General features: G+C 34.3%; 1 protein-coding gene across 1 annotated transcript in view; it reads right to left on the bottom strand.

Annotated features, from left to right (window-relative positions):
- The window catches only part of GUCY1A2 (guanylate cyclase 1 soluble subunit alpha 2), a 407,956-nt gene that overhangs the window by 308,685 nt on the left and 75,489 nt on the right, over positions 1-23,782 (bottom strand). Inside the window, exon 3 of the mRNA XM_074304357.1 lies at positions 20,918-21,039. Coding sequence (XP_074160458.1) covers positions 20,918-21,039 — 122 coding nt within the window. The remainder of the gene's footprint in view (positions 1-20,917; positions 21,040-23,782) is intronic.

The raw sequence follows: 23,782 nt of genomic DNA, 5'->3' as shown, positions 1-23,782 counted from the left end.
TAAACAAAAGAAAAACCCATAGAAATAGTTTTTGTTTCATAACTATGGATATGTGTTATGGGCCAGAACTCTATATTTGAAGCAAGGATTCTTACAAGGTGTTACACTGATAAGACAATTATTATCAAGTTTAGCATGGTGATTAATAGTTCTCTAGTTCAGTATATGAACTTAGTACTTAATATAGTTCTACAAGATTAACACCTATTCTACAAGATTCACACCTATGATGATGTAATTATAATAGAGTATATAAGAAGCCAACAAGGACAGAGAGAAAGACATTCCATTTTTGACAAGGCTCCTGGTGGCTCTCCTGGAGGACAAGACACAGATTTGGAAGGGCTCAGAGACAGACTCAGAAGAGCTCGGAGACAGATTTGGAGAAGATAGTGGCTAGAGGCTGGAGCATAAGCTCTCAGACTGAGACAGACTTCAAGACAGAGACCTTCGTGGTGGTCTTCCTCCCTCTCCCAAAGAAACCAAGATACATTCCAGAGAACTTCCAGAAAGCTGGGCCAAGCCCCAGGCAAAGAAACTAGGCTTTGAAGGAGACAATAAAGACTTTTGGACTTTAATACTTGGCTATTGTCACGATGATTATTCTGCTGAAACGAAGGCTGGTACAGAGACCTCCAGAAAACCAACCAGAACACTACAGATATGGGTCAAATAAAAAAGCCAGAAAGTTACTATGGAGTTGTTACTTACCCCCAGAACTTGGGAAAGCTTGGTATTTTTCATCTCTTCCTGAGAAGTCAGGGAAGGAATGATCATCTCCTTTTTAGTGCTTTCACCTCCATTCCTGAGAAGTGTGGGGGGGGGAGGCATGATCACCTACTTTTTTGTGTTTTCACCTCCTTTCTTGAGAAATTAGGGAGGGTCCCCATGTTGGGTGCCAAAATGTTAAGTATGGGCTAGCTCCCTGAAGACCTCAGGATCAGCCAGAGTCAGGATAAGTAAAAGTCCTTGGTCTTTAGGGGGAGGAGTAAAAGAAGCAGACAAACTATCAGGAGTTTTGCCAAAGATCTCTCCTCAATTCTGGAGTCCAGAATCTCCATCTTTCTCCTCCTCTTCCTACCACCAGGTGAGTCTGTGACCTCTGTCATCCCACATTCTAATTCTTGCCTACAATTATCTTAAAGTCAAACATTGAGTAAGCACCAAACAGTGAGAAGAGCCATTTACCCAAAACATATGCTAATAGAGTCATTGTCTCACATCAAATAGGTAATCAGCCTTAAGTGCTAGGTTGTCTGATTCAAATACACCTTTTCATAGTTTCATCCCTTTACATCCATGAATATCCAACCGAAAGTTGAATTGTGAAGGGACTAGTTTTCTTGCATTATTCTCCATTTAAAATTCTGGATCTTAAGGAAAGAGTATTGAAGTGCAAAAGCTGCTTCTGACACTAACATTGTGTAACTTTGCCAGACCTCTTTGAGTTTTGGGTTCCTCAAATATAAAATGGAGGAATTAATACTGTTAATACCTACTATATAAGGTTGTTGTTGTTATTATTGTTGCAGTGAAGTTCAAAGTGATGTATTTGCAGTCATTTATAAACATTAAAGACACACACACACACACACACACACATACACACACACACACACACACTTCATAAAGTTATCAAATCATCCTTGGCTTGCCTCCATTTAACCATGCAAATGAAACCCAAGATGATTAGGATAATACAGATGTTTCACTGACATATGAAAGACTCTTTTGTGGAAGGTCAAGAAAGGGAGCAAGAGACCCTAACATAATAATATGAATAATCACACTAGATAAACAAGGAAAAATAGCTGATACCTTGGAAAAGATACTAAATTTGCTATGGGAAAAAAAGGTGATTTCTGTTCTTTAAGAATTTTTTTTTGTCATTAAACTTCTATTTGGAATTTTTGTCCAATGGCTCCTTTCATATGTATGGAATATTTATTTCATTTTAATAATATGTACCAACTTTTCATAAAGTAAAAGAAGATGCTTCTCTTTTGAGAAAAAAAATGTATTTTTACAGGATGAAAGTGATTTATTACTATTAACTGGTGATGCAAAATAAATGAGGAATAATTTTATATTTCTGATGGGTCTCTCACTTGGATTTTTTTTTAACTTTTGAAGCCTCCCCAAAGGAAAGATTCAAATTATACCAAAATGAAAAATTCCTGATTGCTGAATACACGAGCAGGATGTCCTATAGGAATTCAGGGAAATAATCCTAATTCATGTAGAGTAAAACAGATCTTATCAAAGTCTAAAGTTCACTGCCAAATTCCCCAAATGAAGCAGCTTCAAAGAAGATCCTTGAACTTGATGAAAAGGAAATTGGTCCCTGTGGGCAAATTGGAGCTTTGTAGTCTAAAAATGAGGTGTCCTCAAGGGCAACTTAATGGTTACTTAAGGACTCCTGAAGAATCCATAAATGATATCTTTCAACTTCACTAAGGAGAAAATAAAGGAAATTGACTTAGACATCAGTAAGAAAGATTTAGATTAAATACAAAATAAAATTGCCTAACAATTAAGGTTCTTAAAGACAGGAAGATTTACCAAAGAAAGATGGAGAGTCTTCTTTCATAAGGGTCTTTAAAAACAGAATGAATCATTAAGTGAGGTAAATGGTGTCCTGTGTCTGAACACCATTCTATTATATGTGTAAAGAATAATGCAGTATTAAGACAGTGTAGGGTAGCTGAGGATCAGGAGTCCTGCATTCTAATAGTGGCTCTACCATTAGCTCATAAATCAAGAATTGGAAGGGACTCAGAGGCCATATAACCACCCTACTTCTTCATTTAACAGATGAAAAAAAAGTGAGCATAAGTGACTTGTCCAAGTTCACATAGGAAAAAAGCATCAGAAACAGGATTGGACTCAGGTCTTCTAACTCCAGAACCAGTATTCTTCCTTCTTGTGACAAGTTTAACTATATGACATTGGGTATGTCAACTCTAACAATTAAGTCAACAAGCATTATATATTAAGTGCCTATTTATGTCCCAGGCACTAAGTTAAGCACTAAGCAAATTATTTAAGCTCTAGGCTATTAATAATTCTTTTCTAAAATAAAGGGATTATTCAAGGGATCATTCTAGCACCTTTTGATTGTGAAACTATTTGAAACTAACAAGCTATAGAACATCAGTGATTAGGGAAGGAAAGTCAGAAAATAAAAGATCAGTACCTCTGGGGCTTAGGCACTTGGAATTTGAATTGTTAGGTCTTTTAGATCTCTATTATCAGTAAATAAACGTTAGTTATGTGCCTACCTTGTGCCAGGGTTTGTGCTAAACTGGTGATACAAAGAGTCAAAATCTAGTCCCTACTCTTACAGAGCTCACAATCTAATGGGGCAGGTACTAAGACAGAAGCTATCTACCATACTTCTCAGAGGGCCATAGACACAGAATAAAAAACCCAGACTATTAGAATTTTAAGAACAAAACTGAAAAGGTTTGGAGCAAATTGTAACTTTTTTTCTTTTCTTTTTTTTTAACAGTTTTATAGAAAAGAATGACTTGATTTCAGTAACACCTTTATTATCAAATTAATCTAAATTGACTTGGATTGTCAAAAGTACTGAATATTATCTGGGAGATCAAAATCTGGAATTTCTGATCTGGAAGATCAGAAATAAAAAGTAATGCCAATACCAACAATTCTAGTATGATATCTGAGTCATTGAATTTACCCTTAATCTTATTTTTAAAATTTATTAATAATTAAGATGATTAAAGTGTTATGCCACAGTTTCTTTTGATTGTTCTATCTCAGTTTCCCTAATTGTTCTATCTCAATTTCCCTGAATTGTTCTGCCTCAATCCCCCTGTTTGCAACCCTCCCCTTCCTGACCATTAGGACTGATATAATTTAGGGCTGGCTACTCTAAAGTTATAAACTGTAAATATTTAATCCAGATAAGGAGAAAGAATTTCTATCTTAGGCATCATGATTCCAGACCTTCCCAACTTATCAGAATGACCAGTGTTCACTCTTACTCCCCCCCTTCTGTCATTGTTCTTCTTTAGGAATCTCACATTCCATACTGGATACTTGGAGAGGAGAGTCTGATCCAGTCAATTAATTAAGCTCTCCAATAAATAACATATTATAACTCTCTAATATCTATCTTGTCTCAGTTTCTCCAGCATTACAAAAGTAAATAACAAATTAAGATCTAAAAGATCCTAATACAAAAGAAAGCAAAAAGCAATTAAAAGAAAAACAACACAAAAGACAAGAATTAAATTATCAGGAATGATAAAATGCAAATCCATATATATATATGGATTTGCATTTTATCATTTAGTATGTATATATATGTATATATATATATATACACACATATATATATATATAAACATATACATACATACATATTAAAATACACTGCAAGAACCTGAGAAAAATGCAAGCTCTCTTTAGGGAAAAAGATGAATAGCCAGTGGAATAAAGAAACTCACAAAGTAGTATTATCAGAAATAGAATGAATGACACATGACAAATCGTTGTGAGTTTATTCCATGATATGGCAAGGAGAAAGAAAAAGGTCAAAATAGGATTTGAGGAATACTGCCAGCCTTATCACATAGCAAAGAAGTGGCAAACTATCTTCTGTGTGACTCAGAGAAAACCAAAAATAACTAGTGTTAACATATTTTTTAAAATACTCCAGCTGAAGGTCAGTGAGCCAACCAGCAGGCTCAGACTTCAGAGGTTCCCCTTAAGCTCACAAGATCATGGCATGACCCTGAGCTGAGCTTCCTTGTCTCTTGGTGCCTCTTCTAAGATGTTCCTGGCAGATGTGTTGGGAAGAATGCTTTTGGGGTTTGATGGATTTTTTTGTTTGTTTTATTTTTTAAGGGATAAATATTTGCAGCTAGTAGAAGGAATATATAAGAACAACTTGGGAAAGAGTAATAAAAATGATTCATAGGATCTTGAAAAGAGAAATTAAATGAGCAGAAATGAAATATACCAGACACAGAGACACCGATATGGGATCCAGTCTAAATCTGTGATTTTCTAGATATTGGAAACTACCAAAAGAAAAAAATTCCCTCTATCAGTTTAGGTAGGCATTTTTTTCTACAAGGTGGAATTGCCTAGAGAACTAAGTGTTTAAGTAACTTGGCCAGAGTCATAAGGATGCATACAGTAGCTATTAATACACTAAGCAAATGCTCAGATATACAAGAAAAGCAACAAAATCTTTCCCTTTCTGGAGTTTCTATTCTAACTTTTTTTGTTGTTCAGTCATTTTTCAATCCCATCATATTCTTCATTACCCCCATTTGTAGTTTTCTTGGAAAAATGATTAGGAGTAGTTTGGCATTTCCTAATCCAACTCATCTTACAAATAAGGAAACTGAGGCAAACAGGGTTAAGTGACTTGCCATGGGTCATACAGCTAGTGTCAGAGGATAGAAATCAAAATCAGGGATGTGATTCTTTCTGACTCCAGGTCCTGCACTCTATCCTATGCCACATAACTGACAATCCTATTCTATTCTATCCAGAGGGACAGGAATATCCAGATAAAGAAGTTACAAGGTAGATTTTAATTTTTAAAAAAATACTCTGATATAAAGGCAGAACTGAAGAAATTAGGAACCCATTGAATGGAATGGTACAAATTAAATCTTTTTTGAACTGAAGAGTTAGAATTCTACCCTGATATTTCCAGTCTCAATAACTAGAAAACTATTAACAGAAATAGGGACTTCCAGAGGTGGAGCCAAGATGGTGAAGTAAAGCCAGGAAGCTGCTCAAATCCTCCCAGTTTCCCTTGAAAACCACAGGAAACCAAGCCTCTAAAAAGAGTTTGACAGAATAAAACCATCATCCAGCTCAAGATAGATTGGAAAAAAAAAAAAAAAGGTCAGTCTCACTAGTCTCACTGAACTCACTGTTCAGCCCAGGAGTCTGGGAAAAATAGTGAGAGGATCTTAGTAAATCAACAAATGAGACCCTCATTCCTGGCTCAATAGAGCAACAGATCAGTGGGGCAGTCTCCAATACCAGCTCAAGGAAGTCAGGTTGTTTCCTGGAAAAAATAAAAAAATAAAGCGACCCCCGTCAAATGAAAGGGACCCTATGCTCAAAGTCAAGATTCAGAGCTGCACAGGAAGCTTGGGACAACACCCCTTCTAACCCAAGATAAGAACTCAACTGTAAAAATAAAAAAGAGGAAATCCCAAAAGAAAAGGAAAGAAAATGAACAAGAAACAAAAAGAACTTGACCAGAGAAAGCTACTATGATGACGAGGAAGACCAAAATACCAAATCAGACAAGGACAAACTGCCCACAGAGAAAATTTCAAAAATGATATTACTTGGTCTGAAGCCTAAGTGCTCATAGAGGACTTTAAAAGGCAAATAAGAAAAGTAGGAAAAAATATGAGAAAAATGAGATATATGCAAGAGGAGATCAACATCTTGGAAAAGGAAGGTAATTCCTTTAAAAAATACAATTGGGTAGATGCAAAAAAAAAAAAATCCACTGAAGAAACATCTTCAAAAGTAAAATTAATCAAATAGAAAAAGATATTCAAAATCCAAGTACAGAAAATCACACATTAAGAACTAAAACAGAACAAATAGAAACTAATGACTTTATGAGACATCAAAAATTAGTCAAACAAATTAAAAATAATGAAAAAATGGAAGAAAAAGTAAAATTCCTCATTGCAAAAATAGCCAAATAGCCTGAAAAATAGATCTAGAAGAGACAATTTAAAAATTATTGGTCTAACGGCCATGACAAAAAAAAAAGAGCCTAGATGACATTCCTCAAGGAATCATCAAGGAAAACTTCCCCACTAGTCCAGAAAGAGAGGAGAAAAGAATCCATCAATTACCTACAGAAAGGGATCACACAAGGAAAATCCAAGGAACATTGCTGAAAAACTCCAGAACTACAATCTCAAGGAAAAAATATTGCAAGTCAAACAAAAGCAATTCAAATGTCAAAAAACATCAGACAGAATGACCCAGGATCTGGTAACTTCTACAATAAAAAACTGGAAGATCTAAAATACATATTGCAGAAGGTAAAGGACCTGGAGTTACAACCAAGAACTAACTACCCAGCAAGACTAAGCATTATCTTTCAGAGGAGGTAATGGATCTTTAATTAAATAAGAGATTTTCAATCATTTCTATTGAAAAAAAAAAACAGAACTAAATGGAAATTTTAGTCTTTAAATACAGGACTAAAGAGAAGAATAGAAAGGTAAACAGAGGAAATATATATATATATATATATATATATATATATATATATATATATATATGTAATTTAAAGTTTAAACTGTTTATATTCCTAGATGGGAAAATGATATCTGTAATTCTTGAGAACTATATATGTTTTGGGGGCAGATAGAGGGGGTATGACATGCATGGTGAGTATGGTTGGATGGATTCTGATGTGATGATATCAAAGAAACACAAATCTAACCACAAAATAAACAAGAAAAAATGAGGGAGGTTAAAGGATCCTAGAAAACCTAGATATGATAGAACACTGGAGCAAATTGACAGAAAGGAATACATATTTTTCTCAGTAGTACATGGCAAGTACATTAAAATTTACTGTATATTAGGGCATAAAAATCTCATAATCAAATGCAGAAAGGCAGAAATCGTGAATGTTTCCTTTTCAGATCACAGTGCAATAAAAATTATATTAAATTATATTAAATAAAGGGCCAGGGAAAGACTAAAACCCAAAAGGAAATTAGATAATCTAATTCTAAAAAATGAGTGGGTTTAACAAAAAAATCACATAAACAATCCATGATGTCATACAAGAGAATGACAATAATAAAATAAGATACAAAAACATATGGGATTTAATCAAAGCAGCTCTTAGGGGAAATAGGTAAAAAAGGAATCCTGCTAAATCCTCCTACTACACTAATATGGTACTGAAACCTAAACCAGGAAGAGCCAAAACAGAGAAAGAAAATTACACACCTATATTCCTAATGAATATTGATGCAAAAATAAAACATTAGCAAAGAGATTATAGCAACTTTTTAGCAGGATAATACACTATGATTAAGTAGGATTTATACTAGGAATACAGGACTGGTTCATTAACAGATTCTTTTTACCATAATCAATCGTATTAATAACAAAATCAACAGAAATCATAATAATCTCAAAAGATGCAGAAAAAAACTTTTGACAAAATATAGCATCCATTTTTATTAAAAACACTAGGGATAAAGGAAGTTTTCCTGAAAATAATACGCAGTAAGTATTTAAAACCAACAACAAGCATTATTTGTAATAGAGAGATGCTGTGCATATTCCCAATAAGATCAGGAGTTAAAGAAGGATGTCCATTATCTCCACTGTTATTCAATATTGTATGAGAAATGTTGGCTTTAGCAATAAGAAAATAAAAAGAAATTAAAGGAATTAGAATAAATAATGAAGAGATAAAACTATCATTCTTTGCAGATGAAATTATGATATACTTAGAGGATCCTAGAAAATCATTAAAAACCAACTAGAAACAATTAACAGCTTTAGTTGAAGGATATAAAATAAACCCACACAAATCATCAACATTTCTATATTTTACTGACAAAGCCCAGTACCAAGAGATAGAAAGAGAAATTCCATTTAAAATAACTGTAGACAAAATAAAATATTTTGGTGTCTAAGTGCCAAGACAAACCCAGGAACTATATGAATACAATGACAAAACACTTCTCACACAAATAGAGTCAGATCTAAAAAATTTGAAAAATATCCAATTGCTCATGGGTAAGCTGAGCTAATATAATAAAAATGACAATTCTGTTTAAATTGGTTTACTTATTCAGTGTCATACCAATCAAACTACCAAAAAGTGACTCTGAAGTATCATCACACACCTCTCAGACTGGCTAAGATGACAGGAAAAGATAATAAATTCTGGAGGAGATGTGGAAAAACTGGGACACTAATGCATTATTGCTGGAATTGTGAAATTATCCAACCATTCTGGAGAGCAATTTGGAAATGTGTCTAAATGGCTATAAAAAGTGTGCCACTACTGGGTCTGTATCCCAAGGAAATCAGGCAGGGAGGGAAAAGGATCTACATGTGCAAAAATGTTTGTAGCAGCTCTTTTTGTGGTAGCAAAGAATTGGAAAATCAGCAGATGCCCATCAATTGGGGAATGGCTAAAGAAGTTATGGTGTGTGAAAGTAATGGAACATTATTGTTCTATTAAAAATTATGAAAAAGCTGACTTTAGAAAGATTGGAAAAAATTTGCATGAACTGATGCTGAGCAAAACGAGCAGAACCAGGAATACACTGTACACCATAACAGCAAGAATATGTGATGATCAACTATGAGACTTGGTTCTTCTCAGTGTTTCTGTGATCCAAGGCAATCTCAACAGACTTTGGATAGAAAATGTCATCTACATACAGAAAAAGAACTATGGAGATTGCATGTAAATCAACACATACTATGTTCACTTCCCGTTTGTTTTTCCCCCTCTCCTATGGTTTATTCCCTTTTGTTCTGATTTTTCTCTCCTAACATGATTTATAAAGCAATGTGTGTTTAAAATAAATAAATAATGTTAAGAAAAGAAAAAAAAACACAGAAATAGGCAAAATGGAAGGAAAGATAGGTTTTAGAAGGGGAAAATTGAGGTCTACTTGAAATATATTAAGTTTAAAAACCAGGTGGTATGTCCACAAGTAGGGAAATGTGGACATGGAACTAAAGGAAGAAAATGTTGTACAAACATATTTAGGAATTATCTGGAGTCAGTGAACTAGCATTTACAATAATAGTAGTAATGAAAACAAAAGTAACAAATAATATCATTTAAATAGTATTTCAAGCAATTAAAAGCACTTTACATTTGTATTATTTTATCTTCACAGAAACTCTGAGAGATAGGTGCTATTATTATCCCAATATTGTAAATGAGGAAACTTAGACAGAAAGAGATCCTACCCCTTGTTAAATAATGGTCATACAAAGGTAATAATTGAAGTCATAGGAGTGGATGGAATAGCTTAGAATGAAAGTAAGAAATTAGAAGCTTTGCAATAAGAAAAGCAAGATAAAGGCAATATCTTGAAGCACACTAAGACAGAGTGAAAGGAAGAAAAGGAACCAGAAAAGAAGAGTAGAAAGAAGGAATCAGACAGGTAATATGATTGAGGCAGATAGGGGTTACAATGGACAGAGGGCTGAAAATCAGGAATACCTGAATCCAATCCAATTTACTAGTTTGTGACCCTGGATAAGTAACAATTTTTGTCTGCCTTAGTTTACTTATTCGTAAAAATGGGAGTAATAATAGCACCTTCCTCACAGGGCTGTTGTGAGGATGAAATGAGATAATCATAAAATAGCACAATACTTAGTACATATTAAAAACTTTAAAAGTTAGTTATTATTGCTATTATTATTATTAATTATAATAGGAGAACCAGGAGATTGTATCTTGGAAAAGAAGAAATAAAGTAAGGTCAACATGTGAGATTGGTCAACAATTTCAAAAGTTACAAAAACCTTAAATAAATATATGGCCTCAGAAAATGCTTCTGACAACAAATTAAAGACAACTTTGTGCTCATGTAAAGGAGGCCTACATGCCTTCATCTGACTGCCTAAATATGTTTACCTGTCACTACATAGAAGCATTATATTATTACAGGAAAGAGTGAGAACAGAAACGAGAGAATTTTTTTTTTTATTCTTTGGCTAAAATCTAAATCCAAAGTTGTAACTGGTCTCTGACTACTAAGATACAGTCACAATAATCAGTAGTGAATTCAATTATTTTTTTAATTTTAAATGAAATGCCATAGCAAAAATTTGTTCAAAGTTATTTTTCAAAATGGATGGTTACCTAAAGAAGAAATATCTTGTGAAATCTCAGCTCACAATGTTTACATAACAATATAATGGTATAAATATGGATTCTGCCTGTATGATGCTACTACACCAGGACATGTTTAATTTGTTCAGCAATTACAGGAATAACTCAAAACATACATTTTAAAAAATCATAGTGAAACTTTTCTACCTCATAAAAAGCCAAATTATATGAGACTGTGTTCTTCATTAGAAATATGAGCTCCTTGGAAGAAGAGACTGTCTTTTGCCTTTCTTTGTATCCCCAGCACTTAATATAGTATGTGCTTAATAAAAACTTATTGGCTGACAAATAGTAACATATTATATACTGAAGGGAAGAAAATTTAAAATGAAATCCTACTTTTGATACTTATTTGTTGTGTGATAAGAAGCAAGTTATTTAATCTGTTTCTTCATGTATAAAATAGGAGTAATAATAATACCCATAATATATATATATATCTCACAGAGCTGTTGCCACGATCAAATAGTAGAATAGTAAAGTACTATATACTATCTCAGTTGCCGCTCTGCTCAGTTTTGATAAATATCATGGAAATTTGTTCAGCTCTTCTTTAATTTTAGACCTTTCTTGCTTTTTCCATTTTTTGGTACCTAGACTTGCTAAAGATGACACTAAATCTCTGGCTATCATTTACAAAACTGGCTTTACTTTCAGTCATGCTGTCTTCTAATCTCAACTCCTTGCTTTTCAGTGTCTTTTCCAGACTTTCCCACTATCACTATCACTCATCAATCTTTTCTTCTTTGAGGTTCACTTTAAATCTATCACAATGTGTATGTGTGTGTGTTTGTATCTGTGTGTGTGTGTGTGTGTGTGTGTGTACAAAGATATACTCCTTCCTGTATCAGTGGATTTTGTACCTGATTCTCAATCTCCCTCTCCAACCCCAACTCTAGCTTTCAACATTTGATTTCAACATAGATGCAAATATCCTCTTGATCTAATCCTCTTCTGTCTTTTTCAGATTATCCCTTCTTACACCTTCTGCCAGAGGACATTCCCAGGCTCTAATTGCTTATAATTTTCTCTTCAATACCAATTATGGGCCAGAACTCTGAACTTGAAACAAGGATTCTTACAAGGTGTTGTTAAGTCTGTGGAATTGATGAGACAATGGTTATCTAGTTTAGGATGGTGTTTAATAGTGTTCTAGTTCAGTACATGTGCTTAGTACTTAATATAGTTCCACAAGATTTGCACCTCTGATAATGGAGTATATAACAGCCAGCAAGGACTGAGCAAGATTCATTCCACCTTCAGTTAGCTTCCTGTTGGCTCTCCTGGGAGACTGAGAGACAGATTCATTCATTCCATTTTCATCAGCCTTGTGGTGGTTGACCTGGCCTCCTGCACTTCCCCCATTGGTACCAAGACCGACCTGAAAGGCTCTCCAGAAAACTAATCAAGAACATTACAAATACCACTTTCCAAATTCTCTGTTTCTTGTAGGTACCTAAATATTCATATGTTCTTTTCCCCATTATATGTGAAGTGCCACTACTGGGTAATTATCTCAAAGAGATCATAAAAGACTAAAGGATCCACATGTGCAAAAATGTTTGTAGCCACTCTGCAGTGGCAAGGAACTAGAAAATTGGGTGACTGTCCATCAGTTGGTCATATGAATGCAATGGAATATTATTGTTCTATAAGAAACAAAGAGACTGATTTCAGAAAAGACTGGAAAGAGTTACACGAACTGATGTTAAGTAAAGTGTGTAGAACCAGGAGAACATTGTACACAGTAACAGGAATATTATGTGATGATAACTATGATAGGCTTAGCTCTTCTCAGCAATGCAATGATCTACGACAATTCCAGAAGATTTGAGATGAAAAATGCCATCTGCTTCCAGAGAGAGAACAATGGAGACTGAATGTGAATTGAAACATAGTATTTTTATCCTTTTTCGTTTGTTTGTTTGTTTTTTCTTTCTCATGTTCTCATCGTTTTTTCCCTTTTGTTTTGATTTTTTCTTGTATGACATGACAATATGGAAATGTGTTTTAAAGTATTGTACATGTATAACCTATATCAGATTGCTTGCTATCTTGGAGAGGAGGAGGTAAGAAAGAGAGGGAAAAACATTTGTAACACCATATCTTTCAAAAATGAATGTTGAAAACTATCTTTACATATATTTAAAAATTTTTAAAATTTAAAATACTATGAAGAAAAAAAAAAGAATGTATTCTGCTTGAGACAAGAGTCAACACGGTACAATAAGTGACATAGAATGACTAGTAAATGTTTATCATTTCTGTTCTTTCTTCTTGTCTTCTATTTCTTCCTATCTCTAGATTTTTCTCTTGCTGCCCACTTCCTTTAAACAAATAAAAATATCACTAGACTTTATCATCTCTGTTAGCTATAATCTTTTCTCTCTCTTTCTCATACCTTGAAAAGGATTTCCAAACTTGTAGCCTCCATTTCTTTGCACCCCAATCCTTATTTCTCTGCAACTTATCACTCTACCTCAAAACTCAACTGAAACTGCTCTCTCCAAAGTTACCAAAGACAAATTAATATTTTTTCTCACTCCTCATCGTTTTTTACCTCTGCAATATTTGATATCTTGGACCACCATCTTCTCCTGGACATTCTATGCTTTAGGTGATCATGACTGTGCTTTTTCTTGGTTCTCTTCCTACATTTCTGCCTGCTCCCTCTCAGTGTTTTCTTTCAATTCATCATCCACATCATAGTTATTAAAAGTGATTATATTCCAAAAGTCTGTCCTGGACCCTCCTTTCTTTTTCCTCTATATTCTCTTACTTGTTTACTTCATCAATTAATAGAAAATCAATTATCATCTTTATGAAGATGATTTCCAGATATATTTATCTACTTCTAATCTCTTCTGAGCTCCAGACTCCTACCATTAATTTCATATTTCTCATTCTATGCTGTCTTTAGGTATCTCAAATTCAACACATCCAAAGGGAAAATGATTATCTTTCCTCCAGATGGCACCCAGCACTCTTTGGGACTTCTCTATTACTGTAAAGGACATGAAAATCTTTCATTGCTCGTTCCTTCTCACTCATCCCACCTACCCAATCAGTTGTCCATCTTTTCATTTCTCTTTCTACACCTTTCACAGAATCTTCTCTCCATTCATACAGCTCTCAATCTGGTTCAAACCCTCATCACTTTTCCTGTTTCCCCAACCAACATCTTACTGACGCCTTGACCTACATGATCAATAAATAAACAATAAAACAATAAAAAGGGGAAGGAGAGGCCCCCAAGGCACACCGTGGGAGCTGGGTCCTGCCTCGGTGCAGACAGGCCCAGGAAGACTTAACGGGCTAGCTGGGTCACCAAAAGACCTCCGGAAGGGAGGGCCCATTTTGCCCACAGTGGAAGCTGTGTAAAGGGTGTTTTGAAGGAGGGATCCAGGAGTGTGGCAGGAAACAGGGCAGCTCCTCCTGCCCCACTGTTCCCTCCAAATCCTCTCCCAGAAAGCTCACCTCAGAGCGAGAACATAGCATGCTGGAGCTGGAAGGGCCCTGGGGTAATCATTCCAGCTCCTGGGTTAATCAATGGAGAAAGGTCCATCCAGGGCTTGAAGGGCCTTCACCAGCTGGCCCTACCCGAATCCATCCAGGGCTCCCCTCAGGCTGGGCTGCAGCGCCAGGTAGGCCCGCCATGCCCCAAGGACTTAGTGAGAAGCTCAGACAAGGCCAGGGGCTGTGGTAGGACAGGCCCAAGGACCAGAGAAAAGCCTTCTGGGCCCACCCAGAAGCCCTGAAGCAGAAGAGGCACCTTCAGGATGGAGTGAGGCAGGCAGGAAACATGAGGATATGCAAACAGTGACCCCAGTCCAAGGGCTGGCTGGTCCAAATTGGGGTTAAAGTTTGGCTTTGTTTTTGCCAATATATGCAAACTGCTGTCTTTTCCTTCAAACGGAAACTCCTTGGGAGGAAAGACTATGTCTTTTTCATCTTTGTTTACCCCATCCTTAAAACAATGCCTGGCACAGAGAAGACACTCAATGAATATTGTCTTTTTCAAAGCAAAAATCTGGTTTTTAGGAGTTCATATAGATGAAGCAATTATTCCATCATACTAATCTATTAAATTCATTACTTTAATGAAAACTAATTATAATACATTTAAAACTGAAAAAAGAATTGTATTCACAAAAATTCAGACTACTCCAAAATTTAAATTTATTTTATATTAATAATGTTGATATGATATAGTCAAGCATTTCTTTACTGAACAACAGTTTTTATCAGGTCATCTTGGAATTCAAAGATGGTATTCTTTGCTTTTAAATTATTCTTTGAACAGCCTGATTTAAAGCATTAAGTGCCTCTTACAAATACTGTAGCTTATTGTTACATTCAATTTTCAAAGCCTCAAAAAAAAGCTTAATATCTTCATTCTGCCTAAATTTTGGTAGAAAATAAAGCTATCAACCTAGAGAAAAGAGGAAAAATACTGAAAGACCAAAATACTGGTTATTTTAGAAAGGGAAATGAATTAACAATTCTCATAGCATATTAATCATTAAGAAGGTGAGTGATAAAAAGCACAAAAATTGTGTGTGTGTGTGTGTGTGTGTGTGTGTGTGTGTGGTGTGTATTATATACTCATAGTATACTTGTTTCCTTTGCGTTTCCTTTTCTTTTCTCTTATCCTCATATTTGGCCTGGAGCTTCAATCAAAGAAGGCAATTCACCATAAAAAAATAAATAAATAACTGACTGGAGAAGCTAATGCAAGTAAAAAGTTGTCATTATAATAGTAGCTATCATTTATATTGCACTTTGAGCCATACAAAGTGTTTCACAAATATCTAATTAGATCTTTAAAACAACGCTTGGAAACAAGGCAGTTATTATACCCATTTTATAGATAAGGAAACTGAGACAAACAGCAGTAAAGTAAATAATTTTCTTTCTGCTCAACTTTTCCCTTCTGTTCAACTTCCAACAAAAAATTCATGTTATTCTCCTCATCTTTCCTGCTTCTGTTAGGCCCAGGCTGTTAAAAAAAATTAAAGGAAAATATTTTCCCAAACTTTATTTGCAGCTGCCATAACTATATCCATATATTCTAAGAATTCTCTAAGCAAAGAAATCAGTTCCTGATACCACTGATCTCAGGCCATTGAGAAACTTTCTAAGCTTCTTTATCACTTTGAAAGATGCATTTCTGACTCATTTAACCCTGTCTGAGGTTGAATCCATCCCTATACTCTCTTATATGTTACACCATGCAATTTAAAAGACAACCAAGAACAAAACAGATCAAGCACAGGGATGTCAAGAACAAATCACAGCTCAGTGCCTCAGGAAAAAGGCAGATTCTGTTTTCTGTGTCTAGAAAAGCTGCTTAGAGTTTGTTTCGCCATGCAGGAGAGTCCAAAGGAGTCAGGCAGATCTTTAAGAAATAACATGTGGAAAACATAGTATTTTAGTTTTCAAAAGCCAGTTTGTATTTCAATTTTTTTTTATTTTTAACTATTTAATTATTTAAAAGAACTCATATAATAGCCCACAAATGGAGAGTACATGATAGTCAGAAAAGCACTCTATATTCATTATCTTCATTTAGTCTCACAGCTATCCCATGGGATAGCTTCTCTTCTTAATCTTCATTTTAAGAATCAGAAATCAAAGGTTGCTTTAATCAAAGACTTAAAGAATAAGTGATTTGTACAAGGTCAAGAAGCTAGTAAATGATTGAGGTGAGATTAAAACCCAATTCTTCTTGATTGAAATCCAGTGCTCTCCATTGTACTGCACTATCTTTCATAACTTACTAAACATAGATTGTGTGAGCACCAGCAACTATGCCCTTAGCATGCTAAGATATTCATCTCTCACTTGGCCTGAGACTATGCTTTTTTCATCACAACCATCATTCTCCTTGTCACTGTGGTTACTTCATCATCTAAATCAGACCCTCAACTGTCAGGTTCAGAAAGCACTAATTTACCTACCTATGGTCTACAAATGTATAATCATGCATTTTTATTCCAATCATATTCTTCCCCATCTCTACATGCATATCCTCCTCTCATCTCTTACCCTTGGAAATGGGACCAAATCAATATTACCACTACTTCTAAAAATGATTTGTCAATAAATTGTGCTATTATTCTATTCTTCACCTCTATGACTTCCAAAGCTATATTTTAGAATATGAGCTCCTTGAAGGCAAATATTAGTTAACTTTAAAACCATAATTCCAGTGTTCAACACAGTTCAGAAATATAATAAGTACTTAATAAATGGGGTTTTTGGTCCCAAAAAATGGGAAGGAAGGAAGGGAAGAAGAGAGGGAAAGAGGGAGGGAGGGAGGGAGGAAGGGAGGGAAGAAGGAAAGAAAGAGTTTAATGGCAACCTTTTCTAGAAAATATTAGTTCTATGAAAAATATAAAAATTTCTTCCTCTTCTTCATATCATGAGATTCTGACTTGAAAAATAGCATAATTTTAAAACATGTGTTTATTCAGTGCCTCCCCTCTCTCTACCAGTCTTCAAGATACTCCATTGTCAGGCCTGTTCCTTCTGGACACCAAATAGGCTATGCTGGACTGAAAGTAATTCTTTTGCCTATTATGAAGACCCATTTGGCCTCTTACTCTCTCTATGTCACCCAATTTTTACTCTGAAGTAGTTACTCTTTTTTTCATTCTTTTCTTCTTCTAATCTCAAGTTGTATCATCTCCAAAATTAGCAAGCACACAGTATCATCTAAATCATTGATTTAAAAAATGTTAAACAGCATAGGATCAAGGGCAGATGTAGGGTCCAGACTAACCTCCCATCACTACAATAATCATGTTCGTACTACTTAAGTTAACTTTTCTGAGGACAAGAGAAAGATCAAATAAGGAACTGGACTGCTGCTTCAGGTGCCTGAGATGAGATAATATAGACAGCTCCCACTTTGGCTACTTAGAAGAAAAAAATTTTGGTTTGGAAAGATAAAATCAAAGTGACTAAACAGACGTTAAAACTAAAGAGAAAGAGAAGGTGGTAGAAGAGCGCCAATTGGCCTTGCAATGATTTCAAATCTACTAGTGCAGATCAACTAAAGCTTTGGGCTATGAAAGAATTTGTAGATGTGATTGTAGAGCTGCTGTCTGTTTAACAAATGGAAATTATGTGCAAAATTGTTCCCAATTAAAAACAAAAGTCCAATAAGCTTATTTTCCATTCCTGACAAATTTTAGAGTATATTTTTAAAAGAATGGTTTGTAGACATTTATAAAGGGAAACAAGAATCACTGAGAAATAACACAAATTCATCAAAGACAGTTCTCATCAAACAAACATCTTTTTTGATCGGACTTGTTACAACAAGTGGATGAAAATGTCATAAAGAGAATATATTTATTTAGGAAGGCATTAAGGTACCATGGCAAAACCAACTGGATTTGAGTTCCAGCCGACAACCTTATTGGCTATTTGATTTCAGGGAAATTATTTAACTTCACTGAGATATGATTTGCTCTTCTATGAAATGGAGGTTTTAATATTATACATAGCTTTGTTACAGATTTATCCTAAAAGTGTGAGCTATTACTTTTCTACTCCTGAGTATTTAAAAATTGCTAATTATGGTTGATAATAGTTTATATTTAAAGTTTCTTGCATCCACTTTATTCTATGTGAACTAGGTTATAAAAGGTTATAATCCGCATTTTATAGAAAAAAAGTGCATCTCAGTTTAAGTGACTTATTTATAGTAACATGCCTAGTGTCAGAACTAGATTTTGAACCTAGACTTAGAAATACAAATGATTTATCTGTATCAGGATAAGGAAAGCCATGTTTTTTTATTATTATTTAAACATAAAAAGGACTATTACTATCTACTTCTATAGCCTTAAAATATGCCCAGAAGTTGCCTTGGTAATTTTGCCATCTACCATATAAAATCTTCATATTTTAAAATTAAACTCATATTTTTGAATATCAGGATTCAAAATAAAATTCCATCTCTTCTTACTTTTGTTTCTGTGTGTGTATATATATATATATGTGTGTGTGTGTGTGTGCGCGTGTGTGTGTGTATATATATAGTATATATATATATATGTAGTATATATATATATATAGTACATATATAATATATATATACACACACACGCACACACACACATACATACATATATATATATATATATGCATATGTTGTATACTACAGCATTTTCTGCATTTAGCTTAAATGTGGTCTAAACAGACTTCTGTAGCCCATTTTGAAAAAAACAATCCACATATGTAGCATTATTCCTACAAGAAAATCCTTTCCTAATTGAAAACAACTGACTTACAAATAAACTTTGGGAGCACAATCCATCTATCTGTAAATTGAAGACTGCTTGATTTGAATTAAAGTTAGTATCCTCACAGCCAGCCTCCTCCTACACACTCAGTTTTCCTCCTCACTGTTTAAACACCACATTCACCACACATACACACACACACACACACACACACACACACACACACACACGTGTGCAGTGTTCTTTTGCATCCTGTATCTTTAATGTTCTTTGGCCTTGAGTGGAGGTTACAATATCTAGAGAGGAAAAAAAGTTGATTGGAATCATGTTTATTACATGAACAAGTAAAAAAGATTAGTAATACAGCTTATGTTCATCCTAACTACAACTAACAAAAAGCTATAATCCAAAGCAGTCATTTTATCAGTTTATCTACAAAGTAAGAAAAGATTTCTGGTAACATTTTAAGTTGCCTGAAATAAAATGAAAAATCTTTCAATCATTTGTTATGGTTTTATATATATATAGTTTTATACAGTTTTAACATATGTTTTTTTGGTTGTTGTTGTTGTTTTGTTCTGTTTTGTTTTTTTAATGGCCTAGTAAAGTTTGGATGTCTATGGACAAAGGGATAGGAGTGGAGATAGTTGCCATCCAAGAATTTATGAAAGAAACAATTCAGGAGAAAGCATTCATTTTTAATTTTTTCTTGATGATTGCAACTTTGGACAAGCCTTCTGAAGAGAAGGGGTCAGATTTTTATCCTAGGATTATACCTATAGTTCGTGAAGTATTGTCAATGAGCCCAGACTTTAAACACTTACAATACTTACAGAAGAAAAAAATCAAAATCACTTTAGACATAGAAAGAAATTCCCTTAAAGTCTCTCTTCTCTATTCTCTGACCACGAACTCTTTGTATACAATCTATGATTCTGTGATAATGTTTAATTTTCAGGTATTTGCATTTACCATTATTTAGTGATTAGGTATATTTCAACATGTTAACCCTGAGAATCTTTAGATGCCCTTATTTTAATATGAAAGTCAGGAAAGAGCAACCAGGGTGAAATCACTTTGACAGGGCACATGCAAAGCTCTTTAAGAATTATATAATTTAAAATTTGAGATACCCCCCAAAATTCCACAAGATATCATCTTATCCTTTGTTAATTATGAATGGAATAATTCTCCATTCATGGGCTTCTACAAAAAAGGGGATTTTTAAAATTAGCTAGAACAAATATTGTTGGAGTCACTCAGAGGGACAGACACAAGAAATTTCAGTATATCCTTTAATTTCTAACAGCATACTGTTCTTGTTACTTTAAACAACAATCTAAACCTTTGTTCTTCCACTGGAAAATAGAGGTCCAAATTTGTATCCCAGAATTTTATAAATCCAGTGACAAAGAATGATAATTTAATCCAAAGTTAATAATACTTCATATCGGAATTCTTTAGCTCAAAGGAAAAAAAAATTCATCATAAACTTTTTCAATCTTTAAATGAATTTGCAATTTTCACTCTGCCAACTTCTATATTCACTCCCTCCCTCTTCCTTCCTCCCTCCTTCCATCCCCTTCCCTCTGTCCCCTTCCCTCTCCATCTCTCCCTCTGCCTCTCCCTCCCCCTCTCCCTCTCCCTTTTTTCTCTCTCTCTCTCTCTCTCTCTCTCTCTCTCTCTCTCTCTCTCTCTCTCTCTCTCTCTCTCTCTCTCTCTCAACATAAATGATAAAATATACCAAGCATGTTAGCGGTACACTGAAGAATTCCTGAGACATCTTCAATTTCCTCTTTACTGGAATGGTCTGCATAGGAGCATCTGTTAGAGAGATTGTAGAAATTCTTTTCTGCATCCCTGTAACTAAAATGGAAAAAAAATGAGCATATGGAAATTTTAAAGCATCTCTGAAAGTGCATTCACAAGAACATACAGACCCTTATACTCCTTGTTTTTAGCCCAATAGCATTCCTAAATAGCTGACGCTTTAAGGCATAGTTTCTGACAAAACCCACCATTAGCATCAGCATGAACAGCATGGGAATGAAACTGGAGACATTCCTTAATAAGCAACAGTATAAGGGGCAAAAAAGAAAAGAAAACCAAAATTTAGCAGTTATCAAATGCCTCACTATTTGTGTGCGTCATCCCTTCTGGCAATGTGTTTTTCTAGTGAAGTTGCCTGGTATATACAAAGCAGGGGGTGGTGAGTCCAGCATCTGTGAGGTAAAACCAGTCTCATTGGGCAAATAGACACACATCATTGTTGGATAGAGACATCATTTTTGGATAGATACATCTTATCTCATTTGACAACCATCTTGTGTGTTTTAAATAGACATTTATTCTCTGTGTGTGGTGTGTGTGTCTCTCTTTCTCTGTCACATCTACTTCAAAGTTTAGTGATTTTATCAATTATGGCACATACTTACAATTTCTTAATATCTTATTGACAGTTGAATTCCCAATTCCAATATCATATTGACTTCTCTTCAATCATTGTATCCCATAACTTCTCTGCTAAGACATTTAAACGGAAACCTTGAACTCCTGGGACACATGGCTCTCATAGGTGAGCCAAGTCTCACTTTGCCAGGAACCAGGCTTCTAGGACAATTTCTATGTAATGACACCTTCTCTATCTTTTACCAGCTCTCTTTTATCTACATTTTCTTTCCCCATTATAATGTAAGCTCCTGGAGGACAAGAACCGAATTTAGTTGCTTATATTTTATTCACCAAGGCTTACCACAGTATCTGGTACTTTAAGCTCTTAATAATTGTTTTATCTATGTATCTATCTTAATTATCTTATCAAAAGTATTTCTCATTCTATAGGAAACACCCTGGCAATGAATCTTTCCAAACTGAAGTAGTCTATTCTTAAAACCAATTTATTCCTTACAAGATAACCAAAACTGCTCTAAGATGGACTCACCTTCTGAGCAAGTAACTCAGGACTTTTTTTTAAGAAAGTGATCAATAGAACTTTATGGAAAACAGCTTTAAGGAATGAATTGATGTATGCTAGCCAGACAAGGTGGTAGATATTTAATAAGACTTGGAAGCACATAGATTTTGGGGGCACTTCCTGGCTTAATATAAACAAGGAAATCAAACAGAAATGACTCAGTAAATTGTGGAAAAAAATTATCAATAACTGTAATGTAAACACAATCACCCAATTCATTAGTAACAGTTTCATTTCTTACAATTAAGTTCCTGCAATCTCTGCCAGATATTTTAAAAGCAGATTCAGATATGCAAACATTTCTGAAAGTAAAGTGGAATTAGATTTAAATTATTAGCAAATCTAAGCCATACTGCATGGACTTAGAATGAAGTCTCAAATCTTCTAGAGGGAAAAAGAAAAACTGAGTCTGAGTGGGTGTGCTATCCTCTAAAGATATGCAGAAATGTTTTCTGAAAGTCTAAAAATTTAGCACCATTTTGGTTGTTCTCTCCCTGAGAGAGAAAAACTGATGGTCAAGTAGTCCCTGTATCACTGCAACTTTCCCACCATTTCCACTTTAATCAAATCACATTTAATTAATTCCCTTCCTGCTTACATGTTCCTCAGCAACAATTTGTTGTTAAGGGTAAAATCAGAGTTCTCCTATCCAAGTTCTAGATCAGCTTTAGAGACTGGAGGTAGAGAAAAGCATGACACTCCTTCTAAAGAGCCCAATCATTTTGCAATCAAAGTTAATACTATTAATAGGAAATCACCACTTCAATCCACAATCCATCTCTTTTTTGAGACCTATATTCTGTTTACAAACAATGTAATATATTCATTTCTCCCTCATTTGGAATATTTAGAAAGTAATGAGATCTTGATCAATAATTGAGGTTTTTGCCTAAGATAGCCAAGCATTCTGCCCTATAACATCAATTTGGTAGAACTTGCCCAGATTTGATTTCTAATGAGAACTCATGATCAAAGATTTTAATGTAGTTAGATTTATATGTGTATGTGTATATACATTTAAGTATTTACAAACACACACAAAATAGACATATACATAAATGAGACACAGGTATGTGTGTATGTATGTATGTGTATATATATATATATATATATATACATATATATATATATATATATAATTTTATTTTAAGAATAATATATGAAAATATCCACAGATAAACAGCCTCACTGAAATCATGCTCTGAGATCTCATCACATGGAAGCAGTATGGAGTAAATTAGATCATGCTTTTTAACCTGGGGTCTGTGGATTTGTTTTTTAAAGTATGTTGATAATTAGATTTAAATATAATTCTCTTTTTTTCCTTGACAATCCTATAGATGATTGAGATACAATGTAAGAAAAACAATAGATCTGGAGAACAAATCAAGGATTAAAAAAATAATTGGACCGACTGAAAACTGACTAAAAAAAGGAAAAATAAAAGTTCAAATGTGTGAAATTGAAATAGTATACATAGTAATAATAAGAATAATTGGCTTAATTTTAAATGGCAACGAGAAAAAAATTTCCACTCTAACATCTAATAGGCAGAAATTATTCATTATATTAAAACAATATTGCAAGAAACCAAATATGAACTTATAGCAAATTGCTAAATGTTTGACCAGATGC

This window comes from Sminthopsis crassicaudata, chromosome 3 (assembly GCF_048593235.1).
Source record: "Sminthopsis crassicaudata isolate SCR6 chromosome 3, ASM4859323v1, whole genome shotgun sequence".
Classification (NCBI taxonomy): Eukaryota; Metazoa; Chordata; class Mammalia; order Dasyuromorphia; family Dasyuridae; genus Sminthopsis; species Sminthopsis crassicaudata.
This window is presented reverse-complemented; position numbering and strand designations above follow the sequence as displayed.